Here is a 25819-nt window from a genome sequence, read left to right on the forward strand (position 1 = left end):
ATTTCACACTGGTGTCAATGCTGATGTTTTTCAATTCACCAAATATTCTGAAGAGTTTCAGTTTCTATTTGATCTGAAACTCCTAGCAAACTAAAACAAACAGTTATTGGCACAGTTCTAATTTGCACCTCCATATTGTACATTTTGGGTCTGACCATACAGTCAGCTTTCCACAGATATCCCGTGAATTTCATGCCTGTGAAGATGCTGGACTGACAACACAGGAGCTGTGTGGCTAGTGGAGACCAACCAGGTATAGCAAAAAGCAGGATAAGTTTCCTCCACTCTGCCCTGAATGCCCACCTCAACCCAACACAGACTCCAGGGATAAGATAGTTCAGTCTCCATGGTGCAGTCAGTTCTTGGCCTCTCAAACACTGTTAAAGATAGGACTGATTATTAGTGGTTTGTCTGATGGGGACACTTGTCTATTTAGTTTCTGTTTAGGTCCTAATCATTTCACACAGAACAAGGACATCAACCAGTAACAAGTTTTGATCAATACTGACTTAGCCCACATTTAACCATCAGCCTCAAGATGAAGGGTCCTGAACCCCATTCCCAAGCCTCTGTGCCATTAGACACCCATTTTCCTCTCCTTTACCAGTAGGACTAGTGCACAGGGGCCCCAGTCAGATCGGTGCCCGTGGTGCCAAACACTGTGCACAAACAGTAAAACCATAGTGCCTCAAAGAGTTGTACCATGCTACTGTTGAACCACAGCAGTGTGTACATCATGTGCCCAGTGGCATCCTGACAGCCTTTCTCCAGAAGAACGAACTACTTGTACCTGGACTAGAAATGAGAGCTCTGAGCTAAAGTGGAGGTGGTACGTGTGCACACATTGGTAGGCTACTGCAGTTCAGAGGCTCTCTCTGAAAAGAATCTGAATGGACAGGAATGCTGGTGCACTCTTGGAAATGAGCCGAGAACGTAGATCCAAACCACTCATTCTAGAGAAACAAGCCACAGTTTCGACCTCTCGCCTAGGCCAGGCTGTCTGCTCAAGTGATGCTGTTCATAGCTTAGGACTCACGTGTAGTGAAGCTTAGTGTGTCTGACACACAGGAAAGAGCAAAAGAAACTTGAATCAATAAAGTTTCATTGCACAGCACAAGGCTACCACTCTCTCCTTACATGTACTGCCCAACTGGATGGCAGCTCCATCACTTTCGCTCCTGATCTTTGTGGCTGTTTAAATGCTGATGCTTGCTGGGTAGCAGCAGAGCAGATGAACCTGTTTCTGAAAGCAAAATTTTAGTCCAAGGTTGCCCCTTTACTCAGGGCACAGAGAAATAAAATCCTAAGCAACCCCTTGGGTGAAGCCAGCTAATCTGTGCCCATCAAAAAGGTGCCGGTGAGTAACAGTTCTGTTTGTAGGCACTGTAAAGAGGCGCAAGGAGGAGCTGTATTGAAGGAAGAGTGAAGATTAGAGACATTCATCCTTCTGTTCTAGCCTGGTGCCACAGAACGAGAGACCAGTGTCAAAGGTGTCTCTGCAGGCTATGGGCAGTGACTGAACAGCAAACACAGAGTGCAATCCCACAGCAAAGGGAAGCAAAACATTTTTTTCCCATTTTCCTTCAAGGGAAGAAGGAACTTTGGAGCATTTATAGAAACTGACAAGAGGCCCAAATATCAGAAGGCTTTGCAAGATTCCTTCTACATGGCCCTCCCTCAATGCACCCCAATCCAGACCAACAGCATCCCTGTTGGTCTTCGGCCACCTGCGTGTTATACTGGTCTGCAAAGGTGAAAGGCAAGAGCAATGACTCCAGGCATCACTTAACTCAGCATACCCTATCACAGCCCAGCTACTATAGCTGCATTTTTGCCAGTGCTAATGCTGGTCCAGTGTGTCACCAACTTGGAGAGGTTCATGAAAGAACTTCCACCCCACACCTAGCCAACAGTGGCACTTTGCCATAAACACCCATGAGAGCCAACTCCATTTAAATTATATTTATTTGGCTCGGTTAGTTTTAACAGTTGAGAAGACAAGTGTTTGTACAGCGCTTACAGCAAGATCCATCTTGCCACTGCCACACAGAAGATTCAGACACAGATCCACCCCTTGGGAGCACCATCCCAGCCCAAGACATCTCCATTTTCATTCTGCAGGGGGCACAGCCTAGAAACGGAGCCAGTACATGGCGCTGCGGATCCGGTTGTAGTCTGGGAGCTGTTCGATGGGACCTGAGTAAGCAGAGGAGAATTAGTCACTTAGAATAAAGTGAAGAGATCCACCGTCAGCTTCTCAATTCTACTGCTCTTTGATCCAATGACGCCACCACACAGACTCAAATCCTTATATTAAAACCTCAGTCCAACAGTAGGAAGAAACAAATCTATAAAGACAGTTTAACTGGACAGTGGTTTTTAAACACTATTTCCCATTTGTCTTGAAAACCCCTTTTCTTATAGCTCCTCCTTGAAGATTCAAACTTAATCTTGGAGATCACTGTGCGGAGGAGGGGAATCCACCAGGCACTTAAGGGAGGGAAGATGCTTGGGCAAGTTTTCCAAGGGGAACATCTCCTTGGCTGACAGACAGACATGGCAGAGTAGCACTGCAAGGAGCCCAGCCCATTGATTCTTACATTAACTGATGTCACCAGAGTAAGGAGATGACATTTGGCGGGCACTATTGCGGACCCCACTCAGATTGAAACTCCATTGTTAATCATATCTCTGTAGCCTGTAACAGAGTGGGAGGCTAGCCAGCAGCCCAAAGCCATTGTCTTAGCAGCTGTACCTAACTAGATTTTCAAAACATACTCTCTGGTGAACATGCTTCAGCATATCGATGCACAAAGGCAGGGGAGACAGTAGTGAAGTTACCAGAAGGGTAAATTAGAGGGAGAAAAGCCAGAACTACAAATTACTTTACACAGAAAACTGCCAGAGATCCACCAAGCAAACACCTTGCTCTCCATTATAAACAAAGACTCAACCATGTTGGTTGCTTTTCAACCTGTGCGTATAACCCGGTCACTTACCTACTGCTGCAACTGCTGGGCATTTGTCATAGATGTATTTGCTGCAGACCTCCTGTACCATCCTGGCATCCACAGCCTAACAGGAAATGACAAGAACAGGCAACAAATCATGTTTCTGATAGACACACATTTACACAAACTAAAAGCCACTCAACTACCACACAATCAGACTGCCAAAGACCAAGAGATTTGACCCTTTCTGCTTATCTATTCAATATGATGCTGCTTTGAAGTTATTTGACTACTTGTCTGCCAGGACAGCTTACAGTCTCCATCAGAAATTCCTCTTGGCATGATATGGACAACCCGTTCCAGTCTATATAACTAAAGTCCCCCAAGTTATGTATCAGATGTAGTGCTCCACAAGTGCCAGAGATTGCACACACACAGGGCCAGGCAACGAAGCCCCTTGTTATATGGCTCTTGCAAGACTGCACCCACTATGTATCTGACAGAGGGAGCTTGGGGATAAGTATTAAAAATGAGGGAGTCTGACAAATTAACTTAGAAGTGAAGATTAAGAGTTCAACACGAGCCATACTTGACCAGAAGGAAGAGTGAGCACAAGGGGAGCCTTTGGGGAAGATCCCCTGAAATACCTGTTAAAGAACACTTCTCTCTCAATATTACTCTAATGCCGCAATAGCAAAGCCAAATGGATAAGCAAAGGAGAACTTTATGAACCAGCTTTCTGCTCATGAGGAAAATATTCTGGGTGGAATCTTTCAAGCCATTTCTAGTTCAGGCTTCTGGTTAGAGAAGGTTTAACTGGCATATACTCACTGAAACCTTTCCGGCTGAAACTGTATCCTGGCCATCTCCTCAGAGGTGGATTCACTCAAATGAGCCCACATCACTAATGCTATAGGCACTCAAGTCACTTAACATGGTTATATGTTGTACTACTAACCTACAAGGGACAAACCAGCATCTAGACCAAGGGTGCAGGAAGGTGGTGTGACAACACAGAACACAAGTATAGTCTTATTTTGGCAATTCCACGATACATATATTTCACTTGTTTAACACTGACCCTGCCTCTGACTTGCCAGGATAAACAGTCTAATTAAACAGGTAAGTGCCTTAGATGCCCAATTTCTCAGCAGCAGGTTTTATGCCCAGTAACAAACATCTGGAGTAAGGTTAATTGGGCTCCCGTAACAACTGATACGTACAGCAATTCTGGCATCCCATTCAGCTAAAGATATACGGCGTCCATAGTTCAAGAGATGACTCCCAATATTTTCACATAAAGGTGTGGTACCTGGGAAAGATGTAGAGATTCGTTAGGAAAGACCTCACGTTTTGAGCAAGACAAAGGCCTTCCAGCACGTCACAGCTAAGGTTATGTTTATGTCCCGGAAGTCATGGAATCTGTGACTTCCAGAGACCTCTGACACATTCTCTGCTTCAGCCCCAGCGCTGCAGGACTCTGGAGCTGGCAGCCAGCGGGGCCCTGGCCAGGGTTCTGGCGACAGCAGCAACAGGGGGCCCCCTGCAAGGTTGCAGTGACAGACTCCTGAGGAGGCCCTTTCTCAGGGTTCCAATGACAGGCAACAGCCTCGCACGGGGGATGCCTTGGGCGAGTGGCTGGAGGTGCCCCATTTTCTATTTGGGAAATATGGTCACCCTGTAGCTCCCAGCTGCCATGGGTGGAGGGAGGCCCCCTCCCCCCGCAGTTTCCAGAAGCTGCCAGCAGCGTGGGGAACCCCACAGCTGAGAGCCACCACGGTGGCAGGGGAAACCATGGAGCCACAGCAGCAAAAGTCAGACAGGTCACGGCTTCTGTGAATTTTTGTTTATTGCCCATGACCTGTCCATGACTTTTACTAAAAGTAACCATGACAAAATCCTAGCCTTAGTCATAGCATGACCACCAGTTTGGAAAAAAGTATGCAAGCAGCTCGTACCATTAGCCAGCTTCCAATAACCCAGCACCCACGCGCTCCTTTAGTAGGCCATCCCAGGCAGCTCCAGTGGGGAACAGAGAAATGCATTAGGACTTCCACCTCTGGAGACTATGGTTCACACCTAACTTGGGTCATAACTGAAACCAGCTTGATGGTCTCAACCTTGCCCTTGGTCAGCATCACAAGGGTGGTGCCTAATTTGTTTTGGCACTGCCACCTTTGCTCAGGAGAGACCCATGGATTCAGGATAGCATGGAGTGTTACAGACTAGGATTCAGAATTAACAAAGCTGGGGTGGTAACCTAGGACAGAAACAGAGGATACGCCAGGTCAGGGCTGAGGAGCAACCTTGCATACTGCTTGCCAGTAGCACCTTGCTTCTAGCCAGAGCTCCTCCGTTCCAGGAAGGCCAGAACTTGGAGCTGTTAAAAAATGCAAAGCAGCTGTTCCTTAGATTAGAACATACCATCCAGCTGAGCCACCAGGGCATTCCGTAGGATGTTCTTGGCTCTCTTCACCTCCCCATCTGTTGCACTGGTGCACAGACGCATCCTGAACAGGAATCAGAAGGAATAAGGGGCTCTCAAAGACATTCCACTAGTACAAGATGAGAAGTGATTACCTCCACCCACATTTATTTTTGAACACTGCCCCTCGATTTTCAACCTCTTATACAAACTGAATACTAGGTCTTCAACCCTCTTGCTACTAAATAATACACCAAGAACTAACCTTCCCCATGTATTGTTCAGAGTGGCTACGAACTCAACAACGAGTAGCACAGAAAACTGACAGCTGACCGAAGCAAGCTCAATGCAAGTCTAGTCAGAGCATACATGGGGGGAAATGACAAATACCTTACCCGAGCAGTCACAATTGGGAGCACCTCAATGGCAGGTGTGTCACTCCAACTTGGCAGCAACAAGAAAGAAAGCAAAGGGACCAGGGCATGCTGCCAGCTGTTAGTCCTGTTATAAACTTCAAATCACTCACAATCTCTGCTGCTAGAGTTGTTAAGGGTCGCAAAATGGGAATCAGTCACTGACCACTGTCAAGGGATTCCAATTCCTGAGGGTTCTGTGCAGTTTGGAGTACAAGTCTTACATCCCTTTCTCCCACCCAGTGTATTTAGATAGCAACCTCCCGGGGGCAAGGACTGTTTCCTGCTCTATGTGTACAGTTCCTAGCACAGGGGGCTCCCCCCATTCTGGTTGTAGCCTCTAGGCACTGCTGGAACACACATCATAAACTCTAAGAAAGGCTAAACAATGTGAAGTGCCTTTAATCCTGGCAATGAATGGTCTCCAGCACCAAGGCATTTACCAGTCAGTCAACAGGACTGAGACTGTGCATTATGTATCACCAGGTCACCTTTCCTAAGTGTAACATGATGGACAGACTGTGCCTTTCACATGCTCTGGGAAAGGCAACCTTGTTTGGGGATAAGAGGCCCCTACACTAGAACAACCTCTAATGCACCAAAACAAACAGGGACCACAGCCATCATTCAGGGAGGTCAGGGGGATAAAACTAGAACAATGGGGTGAGATTAAGACAAAGGAAGATTCAGGCGGGATATGAGGAGTCATTTCTCTTACAGCCTGAAGAGTTTCTTCTCAAGGTAAGTTGTGGAAGCCGCACAGGAAAGGATTAACATGAGATAAAACTCTAGAAAGCACAGGACTCTTCTTGACAGTACGTGGGCTTGAACTTTGTAGGATACAATAAGTTCTCTGCTAGATCTAGTCTCCATAATAGGGACTGATTACATGCAGCAAATCACACTCACCACTCTCCCTGAGCAAAATGCAGCGCATCTTCTACGTTCAGAGCATCAGAAACAAAATGGAGTCCAAAGAGGCCTGTGTCAGAGTAGCAAGTGTTGAAGGTCTGGAAACTTTGACAGACTTTATTCTCTACTGCAATTGTAGCCAGCCTGCTGGATTGATTCTGCACGTAAGTAAACACCCTCAGTGATTCAAATGCTCACCTTTCCTTTGACAGTTCAAATGCCTCCCCCTGAGTGGTTATAGGGTCAGAAGAGCAAACAAGGTAGAGAGCTCAGGGGGGCACTCCAGGCTCTACCCCACAGAGATGACAAGATTTCATGGTAGAAAGTAGAGTGTACAGCCTGCTGAAGGCTTTTACATCTCACTAAACAACTCTCCTTTCCCAGCACTGCACTCTGAAGGTGGTACTTGGTACCATTCCAGAAGGGTAACACAAGGACAGTGGGGGGATACAGGGAGTAGGTGGCCTGAAATTAGAGTGGCCTATACTACAGGCATGCCCTGCCAGAGGGAGTCTCTATACAGAGATAGGAGAGGTGTACATTGGGTTTTAAACAGGTCCTCACCACACTGCAGTTGTAAGATGTGCCTGTGTCTTAGGGATACACATTACCCTGCCCTGCTTAAATACTATCACCACTAAATGAACATTTCATTGTTGCATCACAGGACAAGTTTAGGGAAGGGATACTCAGGGGTGTGAGCACCTTGCTGGGAATCGTCCTACTCAGTCCTATTCCATAGCTGCTGAGGATCTGCAGTGCAGCAATCCTCTCCGAGAAAGCTGCATATAGCTCTCCAGAGACAGCTAGCAGGACCTCCTTGCCACACCCCATCCAGCCCAAGAGGTGTCCCAGATCAGCCCTGGTCAGCATTTCTATCCTGCCTTCTGGATTCACAAACTCCATTTCATGGGAACATTTCAGAATTCAATATTATACACAACAGCTTCCCGCTCAAGGAGATCATAATGTTAAGTCACTACAGCTGACTCAACGCCATGCTCCCAAGTTTCTTACCTTACCACCAACAAAGGTGCGGTCATAGCGCCCTATGATCAAGTTAGCTACAAGAAGGGGAATATTGTCTGGATTGGACCATCCTGGGCCCTCCACTGCAATAGCAACATGAGCCAAGGGTAAGGCGTCATCTCTGACACGGATCTGAAAAACATCAAGGGGCATGGCAAGAGTAGAGTGAGCATTGTGGCCTTCTCTCCAGGGTCTTATACAAAGCATGGGTTGATAAATTAGGGGATTTGGTGCGGTCATGGGCAAAATCAGCTAGCCTTTCACCTTTAAGTTCTTGTATGTAGTGTGCCACTCACATCACCAGATGCATCTGGTTTCTAGACTCCATTAGGTCATAGATGAAAGTACGAGCCTCAATAAGTTCCTAGGGGATTTTGATCACATCTACAACCAAAACATTTCTGCAAGACTGGCAGAGCTGTGTAGGGGTCTCAAGACTAGAACAGTGGGGCCTGCTGTTGGTCAGGACTGAGGTGCCATCTACTCACATAAAGAAAACATACAAGTTTACACAGAGATTTCATCCCCTAAGTGACCAGGGGATAATGTCACAAAGGTATGCTTTGTACTCAAAGCAATCTGCTGTTGCTGAGAAGAATTTACCTCACTCCCAGTGAAACGGCACGGTGGGGGGATGGGCACCGCATCCTCCTTGTATTCAAAGGGAACTCCACTCAAGTGCTGCCTAGCAAGGTCTACCAATTCTGTGTGGGAAACACCTGGAAAGGGGAACAGAAGGAACAAGGAACAAGAAATCAGTACAGCTGCTTGAGCCTCTGAAATGCAAGGAAGAAAAAAAATATGTTCCATATGACAGACAAGAGCCTGAGAGAGACCGCTTTGGAGTCTAAACATCAGTTTTAAAATATCAAGACTTCCTAGAGCATTGTTTCTCAAACACGGCCACCATGGCTGCCTTTTCTTGTGGCCACAGCCTCCTTGGTGGTGATGGGGGGCGGGGGAGGTGAAACCACAGCCCCTCCCCTGGGGCTGCCAGCAGTGGTTGGGCCCTGCCCCACTCTGAAACCAGAAATGCCAGAGGAACAGGCAGCTGGTGTGAGTTCCCCACATATCCTGGTGTGGCGGGCTCTGGTCATGGGCTCTACCCACATGGCAGTGGGCTCTATTCCCAGGCTCACCACTCCCCCCTGTTGCCCTGGTCCCCACTGCCTCCTCCAGCCCTGGGCTTCGGCTGCATGGCAGCAGGCTCCATCCCCCAGGCTCTGGCCAAATGGCTTCGGGATCTGGCCCCAGCTGGGCGGTGGGTGCTGGCCTCCGGCTCACTACCCCGTGCCCGTTGCCCTGGGCCCCGCTGCCTTCTCCATCCACGGGCTCCAGCAGCAGGCTCATCCTATCTCCATCATCCCTGGCCCCCATTGCATCCTCCAACCCCGGACTTCAGCTGCACAGCAGCAGTCTCTGGTCCTCGGCCCCAGGTGCTAGCCCGCCGCTGCTTCCTTACCTACCTCCCCAGAGAGGGCTTAATTTAAGTAAGCTGGGAGCTGAATAAATCTGCCATGAAAAGTGATATTTGTATGTTAGTTAATATCACTTTTCACTGCCTGCCACCCAGCTAACAAATCTTAAAAAAACCAACGGAAGACAAGAACATGCAAAGCACCTTATTTTTGTTTCTTTTCTGTTTAGGTCCAGTAAAGAACAGAGACAACGGTACGTTACTTTTATTATTGAGTTTGAAAATAACCCCTACACAAATCACAATGCTTTGGATGTGTATATGTGCATATTTGTTTGTTTTTCCTACAGTTAATTAAGTATTTTAGGAAAAATTGTCAGAGCAGCCACCAGCAAGAGTTGGTGGCTGCACTCTGAGGCCACCAAAAATTCTGTTGAGAGAACCCCACTCCTAGAGTCCCAGAAAACTAGCACTTACCTCCAGCAGCTGCGAGGACCATGCGAGGGGCCTTGTAGTGAGTGTCAATGTAGGCGGCTAGATCTGCACGAGTCAGATGCCTAAAGAGCATACACAACATTTTAATATCCCAACAATCCAGGTATGGAGGAGATAGGTTGAGCTGTGAGGGCTGGGTGTCGGGGAAGGCAGGTACTCAATACAACGGAAGAGACAACACTCCCTTGGTTATAGTAAGAACATCTCCTGGGAATCGATCATCTAGCCCTCCCCTGTGCTGTACCCTGGAGACCACAATGCTTAGGGAATTGGGACTAGGATACTGAACCTTTCACTTCTAGGTCTCCAGTTCAAATCCAGCCTATATCACTTGTGACCAGAAGTCATTACTTTCCGATGGTTGTTTAGTAGCCTATGTGAAGTGAGGTGATCTCTATCTACTTGCTAATGGGTAAGTGTCCATGGTCAAGGCCACCACCATAATGGCACTCCTGGCTGGTGATCTCAGAGGCACCACAGACTAGATACAGGAGAGGGCTGCGCTCTTGGCCTAAACAGTCAATCCCCCCTAGTTAGCGCTGAGGCACGATGGTGGGGAATATGTGAGAAGCTTGTGTAGCACTGCTCGCCCTAGGATCAGGCCTAGTACAACAGGACTTCAAACTCCAAAATTGATAATACAGCATCCATCACCAGCAGTGGGAAGCACAGAGTCAAGGCAAAAATTGTAAGTCTATGGTGAACAGATCAGCCACATGTATAGCACTACCTGCTGCGTGCAAATGGGTAGGGTTCCTTGTGCAAACACCTTTGTTGCTGATGTGCTTTACTAGCAAAGACCTTTCCACCCTCACTGCACACAGCTGCATGTAGTTGTGGTTATGCAGCTCCCTTTTTATCAAGTTCAGTGATCCATAACAGGAACTGTGTGCTCCCAAGCATTGTGTGTTAGCGGAAGGAGGACTGTCCTTGGGTGTGTATCATACTCCAGACCTAAAAGAGTGGATTTGCTGCTCACTTGATGTTCTCAGTGGTTCCCTCGACAGTGCGGCTCAGGGCAGTGCCTTGGAAAGCAGTCGCATGAAGATAGTCAAAGACTACATCTGTCAAGTTGCTGTCAATTTCCTGCAGCTCCTGAAGGATGCAGCTCCGTTCCTTCTCGATCTGAGAATCCTCTAGGCTGCAGTTCTGCACAATGTCAGCCAGAATCTCGACAGCTACAATACACACACGCACACAATTTCAGCAGTTTCTTTACCTGGCCACTACAGACTGCAGCAAGAAACTGAAGACAGGTCATAATCTGGAGAAGGAATGGGTATGGACTGAAATAAACACTCTACCAAGACTCAGCAAAAAAGGGGGAATGTAGGAGACCATGATGGGATAGGGTATGTGGGGCAAAATGGGCTAACATACTAGCCGTTCACCTAGGTTCAAGTCTCCATCGGGTCACAAAACAGATAAAATTGAATGGTTTCAATATGTAGAAATCTCAACATTAAAAATCATCTCTCATCTTGGTATAACATTTTGCTTTTCAGAGGCATTATAAGACTGGTACAGGAATTACATAGCAGTTCAGGGGTTCCGTACGCTGGCAATACAATGTGGGTGCCCAAAACTGGAAGAGATGAGGCTGCAGCATGTCAGGAGTCAAATGTATAGGACACTTGCAGAAAACTTGCTATGTCTATGGTTTGTCATAGCTAGTCCTGTAGGTCCTTGCTCTCATGGGAAAATGCTACTTCCCAAAAGACACATGAAATCTGCATATGGCAGCAAGGAGCTGCACTGAAAACAGAACCCACAGGAGCTCCATTGAGCATTTCTGACCGTTAATAACTGAGTTAACGCTACCCATCTTCCCAAACCTCATAGTACGGCAAAGGATGATCAAAGCCACTCTCTCACCCAGCAACATTATTAAAGGCTATATACAGAACAGTAGTATAGTAGGCCGCAAAGGCTTATTTTAGAAGAATATGAAGCTGAAGGCTTGAGCACCATTCCATGACTATATGCTCATCAATTAACTATTCAGGACCTGCAAATGCTCAGATTCCCTGGGTACTAAGTGAATCATAGCCTTGGAGTCCCTGCTTTATCCCACTGGCACATGATAACAAGAGACATTAAAAACAAACAAACCAAAACTAATATTTCTCTGCCCTCAAGCTCTTGATCAGAGACTTAATAGACCAATGGTCACACTACCTCTGGGCAGGTCTTTGGACAGGGCTTTCATGAAGTAGGCAGTCTGCTCCCGGGAGGTATAACTGTTGAGGTGAGCACCCATACTCTCCACTTCCTTTTCAAAAGTGGCACAAGGACGTTTCTTTGTGCCCTAAAAGAAACAAATGTAGCTAGAAATTGGTTAGGTTTTTCCCTGACAACTAAAGAACTAAATTAATGACAGATCTTCACAGAACTCAGGGTGCCATTTTAGAAGTAGCTATGTTTCATTCCCATCAGATGCCAATAGGTACTTACTAATGAGGACAAATGTAATTTTCAGAATGCCCTAAAATGCTTGTCACCATGAAGTGAGGCTGATCTCCCAGTGAAAGCTACCATAGTATGGCTACTATTCAGCAGGAAGGCCTGCTTGCACTAAAAAAGTGCTGCTCAGCCGGTGGCTGCATTATTAAAAGGCTAGAGATGCTCAGCCATAAGGAAAGTTGTTATTTACAGCATTGTTTAGTTAATGTGGGCTAAATACTAATACAAGTTTTCTACACAGGTTTCTCCAGTAAATGAGTTACCCCAATATTAGCAGGTTTCAGAGTAACAGCAGTGTTAGTCTGTATTCGCAAAAAGAAAAGGAGTACTTGCGGCACCTTAGAGACTAAGCAATTTATTTGAGCATAAGCTTTCGTGAGCTACAAAATCCGATGAAGTGAGCTGTAGCTCACAAAAGCTTATGCTCAACAGCTCACTTCATCGGATTTTGTAGCTCACGAAAGCTTATGCTCAAATAAATTGCTTAGTCTCTAAGGTGCCGCAAGTACTCCTTTTCTTTTCCCCCAATATTAGCAGTAAGTCTCCAACTTGTCATATATTCAAATTGTGAGCAATTACTTCCTTTGCCACAAACTACACGAGTAGCAAAGCAAGAGTGCTTCATTTTTAGTAATTTTCATACATTTACACACACACAATTCTATATAAATAAAAATAAAATTACTGATGTTAAGTTTAAATAAATTAGGGTTCTGTTTTTTTTTAAAAAAGTGGGCTAAATTTGCATTGTTTAAAACACTTAACTGCATAGAAAAATTGTTCTGGAAGTTCAGGAGTTAGTCACAAGGACCTCTGCACACCCTTCTTGTACGCAGCGCACTGCCATTGATTTTCATGCCACTGACTGGTAAATTTGCTGTTCAGAGCCAGTTAATATTATCCCATGACTAGCATGGGAAACACTAGAGAGAGTTAGGTACGTAAATCCCCTGGGCAGTGGCAAGAGTAGAGTCACCTGAACACTGACTATGGGAGTCAGTACAAAGATTCAGTGCACATTCACAGATAAAATGCCTTTTTAACAGAGAGGGCAGCTTGAACTTTTATTTTGCCCTCATAGGTACCTAAAAAAGCCCCTTATCATTTGTATTACAGTGGAATCCAGAGGTCCAGATCAGGATTGGGATCCCATTCTGCTAAGCAATATGACAAACAAGGACACTTCCTGCCCTGAAGAGCTTAAGCTCATTTTCCTTTTAACTTACACAAAGAGGTGTGTTCATGCTTTGGTGCCCACACATCTTAAGCAGTGGCAAGTGGAAGAAGTCCAATTTTCTAACATGTATTTGACCCACAGGAATCAGAACCACATATAAATTAAAGTCAGACAGAAAAGCTCAGAGCCCAGAGTGATAGTTCAATCGTAAGTAGTTGCATAGGGTCAATTCCCATAAAAAGTACCAGACCTAGCACATCATCTCACCTTGAATGCCAGATGTTCCACAAAGTATCCTGCTCCATTGTTCTTCTCACTTTCATAACGGCTACCTACCCCAATCCACACACCCACCTAACAGAAGATAGATGAGGTGAATAAATACAATTAGGAGATGAGGTGAATAAATACAATTAGGAAATACAACTAGCAAAATATGCAAGTTTCCTGTCACTAAGTGTAACACCTGGAGTTTAAGACAACCCCACTGCTAGTACCAGGACATGCCCTTCAATGCTGGTGGCAGTGTATTTTTTTTTTTTTAAATAATCTAGTCTATTTATACCATTTACCTTGCCACATAAGAGAATAATTTTCAGAATTTTATCAAAGATGTATTAAGCAATGAATGGCTGTCATAGTTAAGCGTAAGTCTGAAAGCTACTTCCATGCAAACGCAGGTGGGAGATCTGGGCAGAGCATGAGAGCATCAATGGACTTTTGAGACATTTGTCGACTCATTCCAAAGCAAGTTGTGCCTTTTATTTAAGCTCCAGTTTGCCCAGAGCCACAGACAGGTAAACACAAATGGCTGAATCTCTGCTGCTAACCTTGGTTCCAACAAGGGCTTTGAAAGACTAGTACATTACCTGAACTAAGTTAACAGTGATCATGGGATGATTCCAACCCATATTAAAAACTTACTGTGCACATAGGCTGGCCGGATTCCTCAGAAGCCACACGGAGGCCATTATCCAGAGAGGTAACTTGCGTCTCTGGAATGTTATGGAGTGCCTGGGCATAGGTAGCTGCACCTCGATTTCTCCCCAAACTCATCAAGGCTGGCTAAAGAGAAAGCCACCATCAAACAGCAACTCACATTATAATACAAAGCTACCAACATATAGATTGCCAAGAGTCACATGACGGTGCAGACGTAATAAACTAATCCAGCAGAACACAGATTCACTTGCTAAAGCTTTCCCACAGTAGGTCCCTAACCATTAATATATATATTTTAAATTATAAGATTGCCAGATTCTGAGATCTCTGGATACTTGAGCATGGGGGTGGGGTGGGGGGAGATCTTCACAGGTTGAAGGGAAAAGGATGAGAGCAATCAAGTGGGCTCAAGGCAAACCCCAGAAGCAGGAGTTTGGAAGTGGTCCCATTGTTAAGCATTCTTAACGTAAATTGAGATCTTTTGCAGGGCTTTAACCTCATCCCAAAATCGTAATCTACACCATGGGTCTCCAGAGACTGATATCTGTACCTCTCTACTTTTCTTTCCTATGCTAAGATTTGGGACAGATAAGCAATGAGAGTTTATGTTGTCCTTCAGGTTTGTATATCGCCATTTATCAAACACTCATCTCACAAAGTATATATCTTGGTAGATCTGTACCAAGTGTACAGTGTACATACATCCTCTCCATTGTAGGGATAACACAATGAAAGTGATACATAGATCCTGATTCTTTACAGTGGCTGCTTATAATGTATGTATTTACAATATATGTAGCAGATTAAAATCAACTATGTCACTTCAGGTTCAAAGCCCTTAGCAGTGCAAGGGCTATCTGCATTTGAGACCCGTTCTTTCAGCTTCGGCATAGAGCAACACCACTTATTATTGAGGTTAAGATTTTGTCTCAGTTATTTTTAGTAAAAGTCAAGGACAGGTCACAGGCAACAAATAAAAATTCACAGACTCCCATGACCTGTCCCTGACTTTTATTAAAGATAATGGAGACAAAATGGGGCCGATGGCAGGGGGAGGACCGAAGTGTGTATGGCGAGGGTAAGAGGAGATGAGATCCCAAGCACCACTGTGGAAGATGGGGGGTGTCCCTCAGCACAGCTTAAGGCTCAGGTCCACTTCCCCGCCCTCAGTTCTAACTGGCCATGTATCAGTAAGATAAACAAATTAAGACAAGCAACAACAAACATGGTAGAAATGGGTCTTCAGGAAGCTTTTGAATGTAGAAAGGGAAAAGGCCTTGCAGACCAGCTCATTTTTAGAGATGAGCATGGAAAAAGGCATGCAGATACTCATAGGAGAATCAGACAAAAAGAGAGCTGAGGGTGGTATCACCAGCAGAAGAGGCAATAGATGGGCAACACAAAATATGGGCCAATAAGAAGGGAAGGGTGAAGAATTATGCAGAGATCTGAAAACAAAGACAAGAAGTCTGAACTTGATATGGAGGAGAAGAAAGATTCAAAGAGTGAGAATTATTTTCTCTAATTTTTTTACATTTAATTTGTGTGACAAAGTGGAAATTTTATGTAATAGTTTTGTGAATCCTGTGTACCTCCGTTTCCCCTATATTTTGTATGGCTATGGGGTGGGAGAGGATGGACGACCATTTGGTCTCAGGGCAAGCTAGGGCCAGAAATACATTAGGAAATTACATCAGTTAACTACATTGCTCAGGGGTGTGGAAAATCCACACCCCTAAGTGACGCAGTTAAACCAACCTAACCCCCCAGCGTAGACAGCGCTAATTCGACAGAATTCTCACGTTTACAAAGCTACTGCCTCTCAGGGAGGTGGATTAACTAATCTGACTGGAGAAGCCCTCCCTGTCAGCATAGGTAGTGTCTTCACTGAAGTACTATAGCAGCACAGCTGTGCTGTCAGAGACATAAGAGAATGTTGCCAAGTGTCTGAGCTTGAAGGGGTCATTTAAAAGACTGACATGGCCAACCCCATATCAATGGCAAATCCAATCACCAGAACACTGACACCCAGCAACCAAGGACCCACAGGAAGATGGCTTTCCCCACTTCTCAGCAGGAAAGCAAAGCAAAATCCCACAGGTCGAGAACAAAGGACCGTGGGTGGGTTAAGAGTTGGCTGCTGGAAGGAGCAAGGGCTCTCACCTGAAAATGACCAGGGAGGTCAGATGGCTAAAGAGACACACAGCCTGAACATGAGGGTTCACAACAGCTTGGCTGGGCTCTGGACTAACCAGAATGGACTTGAACTATGCTTTAAACTTCAGTTCTCTATGCTAATTTAAGGACTTCCAGTGCTGTGCTCCAGTTCAGCAATAAACCTGAGTGTTTTGATAGTACTGTTTGAGCATCCCTGTAAATACCTGGGGAGGTGCATTAATTCCTGAAAAGCATAAAAATCTCTACCAGGGGTTTCCCTCAGGTGGACTTGGTGAACAGAGCTCACTGTATGAAGTAGGAGTGCTGAAGCCACAGAGGTTCAGTCTAAAGAGGTGGCATAGCCTGCTCTGAAGGAAGAGCAAGACCTGTACATGGTCTACCACACTGAACAGGTTCCTCCTGGAGATTGCTCCAAAGCTGGGGGCATAGCAGCACTGCTGTGGATCTGTGACAGTTTGTTCTGTGCATTTTGACAGTATTTTCCATTGTCTGCTACACTGTTTTGCCTAGATAACTAGCTCTTCCCCATGTGGATTCTGCACTCAGCAAAAGGGGAAAATTTTCAAAATAGGAAAACATAACTGCAAAACTAAAGAGTTCGGCAGGGGGACTCAGGGCAGGTGTAGCACCTGAAGCTACTTTTAACTGATTTTTAAAAACTGATTGACATTATGCTGACGCTGTCATGGCTGAATGATCGGACCTTTGCTGTGGTGGGCTCCAGGGGGTGGAACTTGCTCCCTGCTGAAATTCCCCTTTTTAAAATAATCATAATACCGTCAGAATAAAGAGTTGTTGCTTTAACTATCCCTGCTACATCTGTATTACTATTTTCCTTTCATCCATTTTCCCTCTCTCAACTACAATTTGTTAAGCTTTTAGGGGCTTGTCTTAATAGTTTTAAAATCATTTTATTCAATAGAACCCCAAACTGGATAGCAGGATTTCCTTGGATTATGAACCTCAAACAGAAGGTGCAGTACTCTGCTCCCCCACAGCATCAGAAACGGCACCCAGTTTTGACATACACTAAATGACTTTAGTCAGGAAACAAATGTCTATTTATAGATGCCAACTAGTTGTCTGGTTAAGACTAGCGTCTCAGCCAGAGACCTCTTACTACACAGGAGCAAAGCCTCCCTAACGTATACAGCATCCCAGCACAAACATGGGAACTGGGTGCATTTCAACAAGCGGCTATAGGAGCTTTTAAACTTCTTTGATGCTACCTGGATGCATAGGTGCTGGAAGTAGGGGTGCTGCCGCACCCTCCAGCCTGAAGAGGTTTCCATCATGTACAGGGTTTACAAGTTTGGTTCAATGCCTCTCAGCACCTGCACTGTACAAGCTGTTCCAGGGCCGCGGGCTGTATCCCTGCCGGGTGGGCAGGGGCCGCGTAGGATTCAGCCGCCCGCAGGTGCGGCGTTGGCGCTCTGGGTAAGACTGATCGAACAGCAAGAAGCAACGGGAGCAGCCGCGCTCCTTAGCCAGCTCCGAAGCGAAGCCCGCAGGCTGGCTGGTCCCGCCGCGGGTGTACCGGGGCTCTCGGCACTAGGGGAGGCGGGATCCGACCGGGCGCAGTCTGGAGCAGTGCCCGAAGGAAGGGCCCGCTTGCCTCGGACCAGCCAGCGCGGCAACGCGCCCCCCCCGACAGCAGCGCCCTGTCCCTCCCCCAACGGGCACGGCTCCTCCGGCCAGCCCCGCGCACCCCGCCCCGGGGGAAGGCCACTGCGAACCGGGACCCTGCCGAGGAACGGCCCCCGCACGGCATTCCCCATCCCTTAGCCCAGCCACAGCGGGGGGAGGGGGGGGGGTGGCAGACAGAGCCAGACCTGGGCCACTGCCGGTCCCCAGGGCCTCGCCGTCCTTGTGACCTTCCCGGCGGCCAAGACGGCTGAGCCTGCCCCGGCCCCATCCGCATCCCCTCCCCCAGGCCCCGGCGGGGCAGAGGCGCGCGGCCACTCACCGAGGAGCGGGGGCCCCGCAGAAGGGTTCGGCCCGCGGCACAGCCGGCCCGACACACCGAGGAGGCCGCCATCTTATCCCCTCACCCCTACCGAGGCCGAACTGACCCCGATCGGAGCGAAAAAGACGCATGCGCGGGAAGACGAGCCCTAAAAGCACAGGAGCGCACGCGCACGGAGGCAAATTGCCGGGCGATACGCATGCGCAGGGAGAGACGCTCGCATGGGCGGAGACTGGGACAGCGGTCTAAAGCAGAAAGGCGCATGCGCAGCAATGGGTCTAGCAAGGCTGAGACCGTGTTGCGCCCTCTGTTGGTTGGAGGCCGATGCCGATGAGAAACTGTTCTCAGTAGGCGGGGCGGGTCCTTCCTTACACGGGCAAATAAGGGCGCAGGGAGGGATCGCACTGGGCACGCGGCCCAGCCCCCTCGGGGCACCGGCATGCTGCAGCCCATGAGCCTGTGCCCGGTTGGACGAGCCCCACCCTCCCAAAGGGGGTGGATACCTGCAGCCTGGGGCAGATAAGCCCTTGCCCTTGCTCATGCACCCCCGTAGGAACTGGGCAGGGGCAAGGCTAGTCTCCTGCTAAGCCTTGGGCTCCCTTGGCCAGGCTTCCAGCAGGCCCCTGCCAGTGACAGGCCATAGGAGGGAAGCACCTGCTGCTTCTTGCTGGCCTTGCTCTGCATGGCCCAGTCTGCAGGCAGGAAACTCATCAACCCGGAGCCAGGGCCAGATTAACCTTTTGTGGGCCTCTATGGGGGCAAAGGGGCACGGTGCGAGGGGGCAGGGGCGTTGGTCCCAGAGCGAGGGGCCGGCCAGGAACAATGGGGCCCAGCCCAGGGTGGAGGCGCTCCGCCCAGTTCAGAGCAAGGGCAATGTTTACAAACCAGCAGCTGCCAGATGCACACTGGCCTGCCTGGCCTTTTTCTGCACCACACACCCCTCCACCACCCAGTCCCCCCAACCCCTTATGCCCAGCACTTATGCAAAGCCCCCTGACTCCCAACAACTGCACAGCACCCCATAGAGACCCCCCACTGCCCCAACACACACAACCCCCCATTGCCCAGTGTCCCCTCCCCCAGATCTCCGGAGACCCACTCTCCTGCACCCTGCCCCCCAGCTGCATTCACTGGCCTCGCTGGGAGATGATTGTGTCCGCTGGGCTGAGCCGACAGTGCAGCTGGGGCAAATCAGGGATCACTGTGGCCTCTCAGGAGTGGCATGATCATTCAGGCCGGAGTGGCAGCATGTCCGGCCTGGGCTGGGCTCCCTCAGGCTCAGTCCTGAGCCCCCCGAACTCCCCCCTCTTCCCCTACTGGCTGAGACCAGCTCAGCCTCTGCACCGGTCCCAGGTGGCTCAGCCCTGGGGAGATGGGAGGGGCCACACAGATGGCAGGCAGCAGAGACTGTTCGGAGCTAGAGCCATGCTGGGGAGTGGGGCAGACCCCTAGGATGCAATCCCCAAGAGCCCACCCAGCTTGACTGCGCCCACTGGCCCTGTGGCCAGCAGCCCTGCTCAGCCCGCATAGTGAAGTCTAGCTGCTGGGTGGCGAGCCCCCTACAGGTGAGCGGGGCCCGCTGGCTGGGAGCCACTCACACAGCAAGGCCTGGGCCCTGGACTTCCCTGGGCGAGGTGCCAGACCCAGCCATGTGGATGGATTAGACAGGTCCATAATAGGCCCTTTCTCAGTGTGGGCTTGGCACTATTGTAAACCCGGTCTGCTCAGAGCTCAGTTGCTCCCTCTCCCCCACCTCCTACCAGTCAGCACTGAGTCAGGCCCCAAGGCATTACCTCCATCAGTTTATCTCCTGCTGACAAAATACTCAGTCGTGTATAAAGCTGCAGTAGAATGAGGCAAGCTTTCCAAACAGTGTTGGAGCCAAGCAGGGTGTGAGTCAAGCCCCAGCAGTTTGGGTCAGGTTGAGCTGTTTTTTGAGCACATTAATTTTGTATTTAATCTGGTCACTCATACCCTGTTGCTGTCTGTGCTTCTTAGTGGCTGTTCCAAAGCCCGAGTGGCCATGGCGCCAGCTAGCATTAGCCTTCTTAAAACAAAGTCAAGCAATTGCAAAAAGTATTCAGAGGGCCTGGCAGAATAAGGCCATGATTATAAATAAGGTAGGCCAAAAGGACATAGTATTTAAGAGTGGCTATAACGATGTAATCTGATGAAATGGTCAGCACTGACATGGATTTGAGGCTAGCCCTGACAAATGTCACATTAATAAATGACAAAAATAGCTGCTTTGTGTAACAACACAATTTATTGAGAAATATTCATAGGTGATTGGGCTTTAAGTCAGATCATGTTTTCAAATTAAGTCTTAGAAGTGGAACATGAATCAGGCTAGATACCAGTTAATTATCAGAACTAATTCCTGCTTTCTGTCAACTCCTTTACAGGTCTAATAGTCTATTCACTGACTAAACACATTTTTCAGGTTCTGTATTTACTAGATGCATTAAGCTGCAGAGTTCTTCAAAGGAAGTGGTGGGGCTTGGACACTTGAAAATATTCTGTAGGAACAATCCTGTCCTGGGCAGCTAATGGACTGGATAATCTAATAGGTCTTTTCCTTTTCTGGCATCTATGATTTTCTAAAGCACTACAAAATGTACGGTATTGATAATAAATAGTAAGCAATACCTCTATGTCACTGAATGAGCCCCTGTAGTCACACCCTACACAACTGTAATAATCTTTGTACAAAATATGCCTCGTGAGGTATCATTTGAAAACTAATAACTTGATCAATAATGTCATGGTGAAGTGCATGTAGTAACATTATATGGAAAGTTATGAATATAAGCTGAAGTTATGACTGAAATGTGTTTATCAGACAAGTCTGAGGAGCTGGTAAACCAGTTTCTCAAAGGCAAAGGACAAACTGACACCTCTAGCCAGGGGCAGGGCCAGCTCCAGGCACCAGCTTTCCAAGCAAGTGCTTGGGGTGGCAATTAGAATGGGGCAGCAGTCCATGTCCCGCGGCGGCAATTCAGCGGCAGCTCTGCCGCTTTTCGTGCCGCGGCAGCTTTTGGGCGGCAATTCGGCAGCGACTGCTTGGGGCGGCAAAATTGCTAGACCCACCCCTGGCCAGGGGTCATTAAAGTTGATTGGCAGTCACTGGTCAAGTGGCCATTCTTTGGCAGTGAAGGGGGGCAGTAACAGACCGATTTACACTTTAACCAACACCACAGAATCTCTTTCACAGCTCCATCCTCATAGCTGGAAGGAATTTCATATAGGGGTAACTCTCAGGAAAATGCATTTCAAAGGGCAACCAGCCTATAAAAGGGAGGGGGGGGAAACACCCCAGATACATTCACTCTCTCTCACTCGCTTTTTCAGCTGAGAAGATAAAGGAACCAGCCTTTGAACTCTGAGAAAGGCTCTACTTGAAAATTTAGTCAGCCCTGGTGCTGGGAACATTTGGTAAGAATTTACCTTAAACCAAGTCTAGTTTGTTTAAGTTTAGTTACTAGAAAGTGATTTATCTTTATTTCTGTTGTAACCATTTCTGACTTTAATACCTTTAACTTGTACTCACTGAAAATCTCCCTCTTTGTAACTAAATAAACTTGTTTTATTCTTTATTCTAATCTAATCCAGTATTGTGTTTAAACTGAACTGTTTGGTAACTCCAGTTAAAGTAAAAAGAAAAGGAGTACTTGTGGCACCTTAGAGACTAACCAATTTATTTGAGCATAAGCTTTCGTGAGCTACAGCTCACTTCATCAGATGCATACTGTGGAAACTGCAGAAGACATTATATACACAGAGACCATGAAACAATACCTCCTCCCACCCCACTCTCCTGCTGGTAATAGCTTATCTAAAGTGATCACTCTCCTTACAATATGTATGATAATCAAGTTGGGCCATTTCCAGCACAAATCCAGGTTTTCTCACCCCCCCCCCCCCTTCCAAAAACCACACACACAAACTCACTCTCCTGCTGGTAATAGCTTATCCAAAGTGACCACTCTCCCTACAATGTGCATGATAATCAAGGTGGGCCATTTCCAGCACAAATCCAGGTTTTCTCACCCCCCCACCCCCATACACACACAAACTCACTCTCCTGCTGGTAATAGCTCATCCAAACTGACCACTCTCCTTACAATGTGTATGATAATCAAGGTGGGCCATTTCCAGCGTAAATCCAAGTTTAACCAGAACGTCTGACGGGGGGGGAGGGGAAGGAAAAAACAAGGGGAAATAGGCTGCCTTGCATAATGGCTTAGCCACTCCCAGTCTCTATTTAAGCCTAAATTAATAGTATCCAATTTGCAAATGAATTCCAATTCAGCAGTTTCTCGCTGGAGTCTGGATTTGAAGTTTTTTTGTTGTAAGATAGTGACCTTCATTTCTGTAATTGCGTGACCAGAGAGATTGAAGTGTTCTCCGACTGGTTTATGAATGTTATAATTCTTGACATCTGATTTGTGTCCATTTATTCTTTTACGTAGAGACTGTCCAGTTTGACCAATGTACATGGCAGAGGGGCATTGCTGGCACATGATGGCATATATCACATTGGTGGATGTGCAGGTGAACGAGCCTCTGATAGCGTGGCTGATGTTATTAGACCCTGTGATGGTGGTCCCCTGAATAGATATGTGGGCACAGTTGGCAACGGGCTTTGTTGCAAGGATAGGTTCCTGGTTAGTGGTTCTGTTGTGTGGTATGTGGTTGTTGGTGAGTATTTGCTTCAGGTTGGGGGGCTGTCTGTAGGCAAGGACTGGCCTGTCTCCCAAGATTTGTGAGAGTGTTGGGTCATCCTTCAGGATAGGTTGTAGATCCTTAATAATGTTTTGGAGGGGTTTTAGTTGGGGGCTGAAGGTGACGGCTAGTGGCGTTCTGTTATTTTCTTTGTTAGGCCTGTCCTGTAGTAGGTGACTTCTGGGAACTCTTCTGGCTCTATCAATCTGTTTCTTCACTTCCGCAGGTGGGTATTGTAGTTGTAAGAATGCTTGATAGAGATCTTGTAGGTGTTTGTCTCTGTCTGAGGGGTTGGAGCAAATGCGGTTGTATTGCAGAGCTTGGCTGTAGACGATGGATCGTGTGGTGTGGTCAGGGTGAAAGCTGGAGGCATGTAGGTAGGAATAGCGGTCAGTAGGTTTCCGGTATAGGGTGGTGTTTATGTCACCATTGTTTATTAGCACTGTAGTGTCCAGGAAGTGGATCTCTTGTGTGGACTGGACCAGGCTGAGGTTGATGGTGGGATGGAAATTGTTGAAATCATGGTGGAATTCCTCAAGGGCTTCTTTTCCATGGGTCCAGATGATGAAGATGTCATCAATATAGCGCAAGTAGAGTAGGGGCGTTAGGGGACGAGAGCTGAGGAAGCATTGTTCTAAATCAGCCATAAAAATGTTGGCATACTGTGGGGCCATGCGGGTACCCATAGCAGTGCCGCTGATCTGAAGGTATACATTGTCCCCAAATGTAAAATAGTTATGGGTAAGGACAAAGTCACAAAGTTCAGCCACCAGGTTAGCTGTGACATTATCGGGGATAGTGTTCTTGACGGCTTGTAATCCATCTTTGTGTGGAATGTTGGTGTAGAGGGCTTCTACATCCATAGTGGCCAGGATGGTGTTATCAGGAAGATCACCGATGGATTGTAGTTTCCTCAGGAAGTCAGTGGTGTCTCGAAGGTAGCTGGGAGTGCTGGTAGCGTAGGGCCTGAGGAGGGAGTCTACATAGCCAGACAATCCTGCTGTCAGGGTGCCAATGCCTGAGATGATGGGGCGCCCAGGATTTCCAGGTTTATGGATTTTGGGTAGTAGATAGAATATCCCAGGTCGGGGTTCCAGGGGTGTGTCTGTGCGGATTTGATCTTGTGCTTTTTCAGGAAATCTTGAGCAAATGCTGTAGTTGCTTTTGGTAACTCTCAGTGGGATCAGAGGGTAATGGCTTGTAGAAAGTGGTGTTGGAGAGCTGCCGAGCAGCCTCTTGTTCATATTCCGACCTATTCATGATGACAACAGCACCTCCTTTGTCAGCCTTTTTGATTATGATGTCAGAGTTGTTTCTGAGGCTGTGGATGGCATTGTGTTCTGCACGGCTGAGGTTATGGGGCAAGTGATGCTGCTTTTCCACAATTTCAGCCCATGCACGTCGGCGGAAGCACTCTACGTAGAAGTCCAGTCTGCTGTTTCGACCCGTTGCCAACTGTGCCCACATATCTATTCAGGGGACACCATCACAGGGCCTAATAACATCAGCCACACTATCAGAGGCTCGTTCACCTGCACATCCACCAATGTGATATATGCCATCATGAGCCAGCAATACCCCTCTGCCATGTACATTGGTCAAACTGGACAGTCTCTATGTAAAAGAATAAATGGACACAAATCAGATGTCAAGAATTATAACATTCATAAACCAGTCGGAGAACACTTCAATCTCTCTGGTCACGCAATTATAGACATGAAGGTCGCTATCTTACAACAAAAAAACTTCAAATCCAGACTCCAGCGAGAAACTGCTGAATTGGAATTCATTTGCAAATTGGATACTATTAATTTAGGCTTAAATAGAGACTGGGAGTGGCTAAGTCATTATGCAAGGTAGCCTATTTCCCCTTGTTTCCCCCCCCCAGACGTTCTGGTTAAACTTGGATTTATGCTGGAAATGGCCCACCTTGATTATCATACACATTGTAAGGAGAGTGGTCAGTTTGGATGAGCTATTATCAGCAGGACAGTGAGTTTGTGTGTGTATGGGGGGGGGGACACCTGGATTTGTGCTGGAAATGGCCCACCTTGATTATCATGCACATTGTAGGGAGAGTGGTCACTTTGGATGAGCTATTACCAGCAGGAGAGTGAGTTTGTGTGTGTATGGGGGTGGGGGGGGGTGAGAAAACCTGGATTTGTGCTGGAAATGGCCCACCTTGATTATCATGCACATTGTAGGGAGAGTGGTCACTTTGGACAAGCTATTACCAGCAGGAGAGTGAGTTTGTGTGTGTGTGTTTTGGGGGGTGGGTGAGAAAACCTGGATTTGTGCTGGAAATGGCCCACCTTGATTTTCATACACATTGTAAGGAGAGTGGTCACTTTGGATAAGCTATTACCAGCAGGAGAGTGAGTTTGTGTGTGTGGTTTTTGGAAGGTGGGGGGGTGAGAAAACCTGGATTTGTGCTGGAAATGGCCCAACTTGATTTTCATACACATTGTAAAGAGAGTGGCACTTTGGATGGGCTATTACCAGCAGGAGAGTGAGTTTGTGTGGGTGGGGGCGGAGGGTGAGAAAACCTGGATTTGTGCTGGAAATGGCCTAACTTGATTATCATACACATTGTAAGGAGAGGGATCACTTTAGATAAGCTATTACCAGCAGGAGAGTGGGGTGGGAGGAGGTATTGTTTCATGGTCTCTGTGTATATAATGTCTTCTGCAGTTTCCACAGTATGCATCCGATGAAGTGAGCTGTAG

General features: G+C 47.3%; 1 protein-coding gene across 1 annotated transcript; it reads right to left on the bottom strand.

Moving 5' to 3' along the window:
• Positions 1-1947: 1947 nt before the first annotated feature.
• On the bottom strand, positions 1948-18582 carry LOC102946692 (cytochrome b-c1 complex subunit 1, mitochondrial). The gene is made up of 13 exons (XM_037904537.2): positions 18369-18582; positions 14207-14347; positions 13550-13636; positions 11821-11950; positions 10622-10820; positions 9625-9704; positions 8334-8449; positions 7719-7862; positions 6699-6859; positions 5376-5461; positions 4175-4263; positions 3000-3075; positions 1948-2196 (listed from the first exon to the last, which is right to left on the bottom strand). The coding sequence occupies exons 1-13, from the start codon at positions 18438-18440 to the stop codon at positions 2132-2134; spliced, it is 1446 nt and encodes a 481-aa protein (XP_037760465.1). The 5' UTR covers positions 18441-18582; the 3' UTR covers positions 1948-2131.
• Between the last annotated feature and the right edge of the window lie 7237 nt (positions 18583-25819).

This window comes from Chelonia mydas, chromosome 7 (assembly GCF_015237465.2).
Source record: "Chelonia mydas isolate rCheMyd1 chromosome 7, rCheMyd1.pri.v2, whole genome shotgun sequence".
NCBI lineage: Eukaryota > Metazoa > Chordata > Testudines > Cheloniidae > Chelonia > Chelonia mydas.

What these genes read in the sequence shown, in the direction of transcription:
- LOC102946692 (XM_037904537.2), bottom strand. Translation starts at nt 18,440, where the DNA reads ATGGCGGCCTCCTCGGTGTGTCGGGCCGGCTGTGCCGCGGGCCGAACC. An exon ending in TGGAACATCTGGCATTCAAG is followed by an intron (nt 11,951 to 13,549) that starts GTGAGATGATGT and finishes TGTTTCTTTTAG; the next exon opens with GGCACAAAGAAACGTCCTTG. An exon ending in CATTTTGCTCAGGGAGAGTG is followed by an intron (nt 5,462 to 6,698) that starts GTGAGTGTGATT and finishes ATTCCTGTTCAG; the next exon opens with GATGCGTCTGTGCACCAGTG.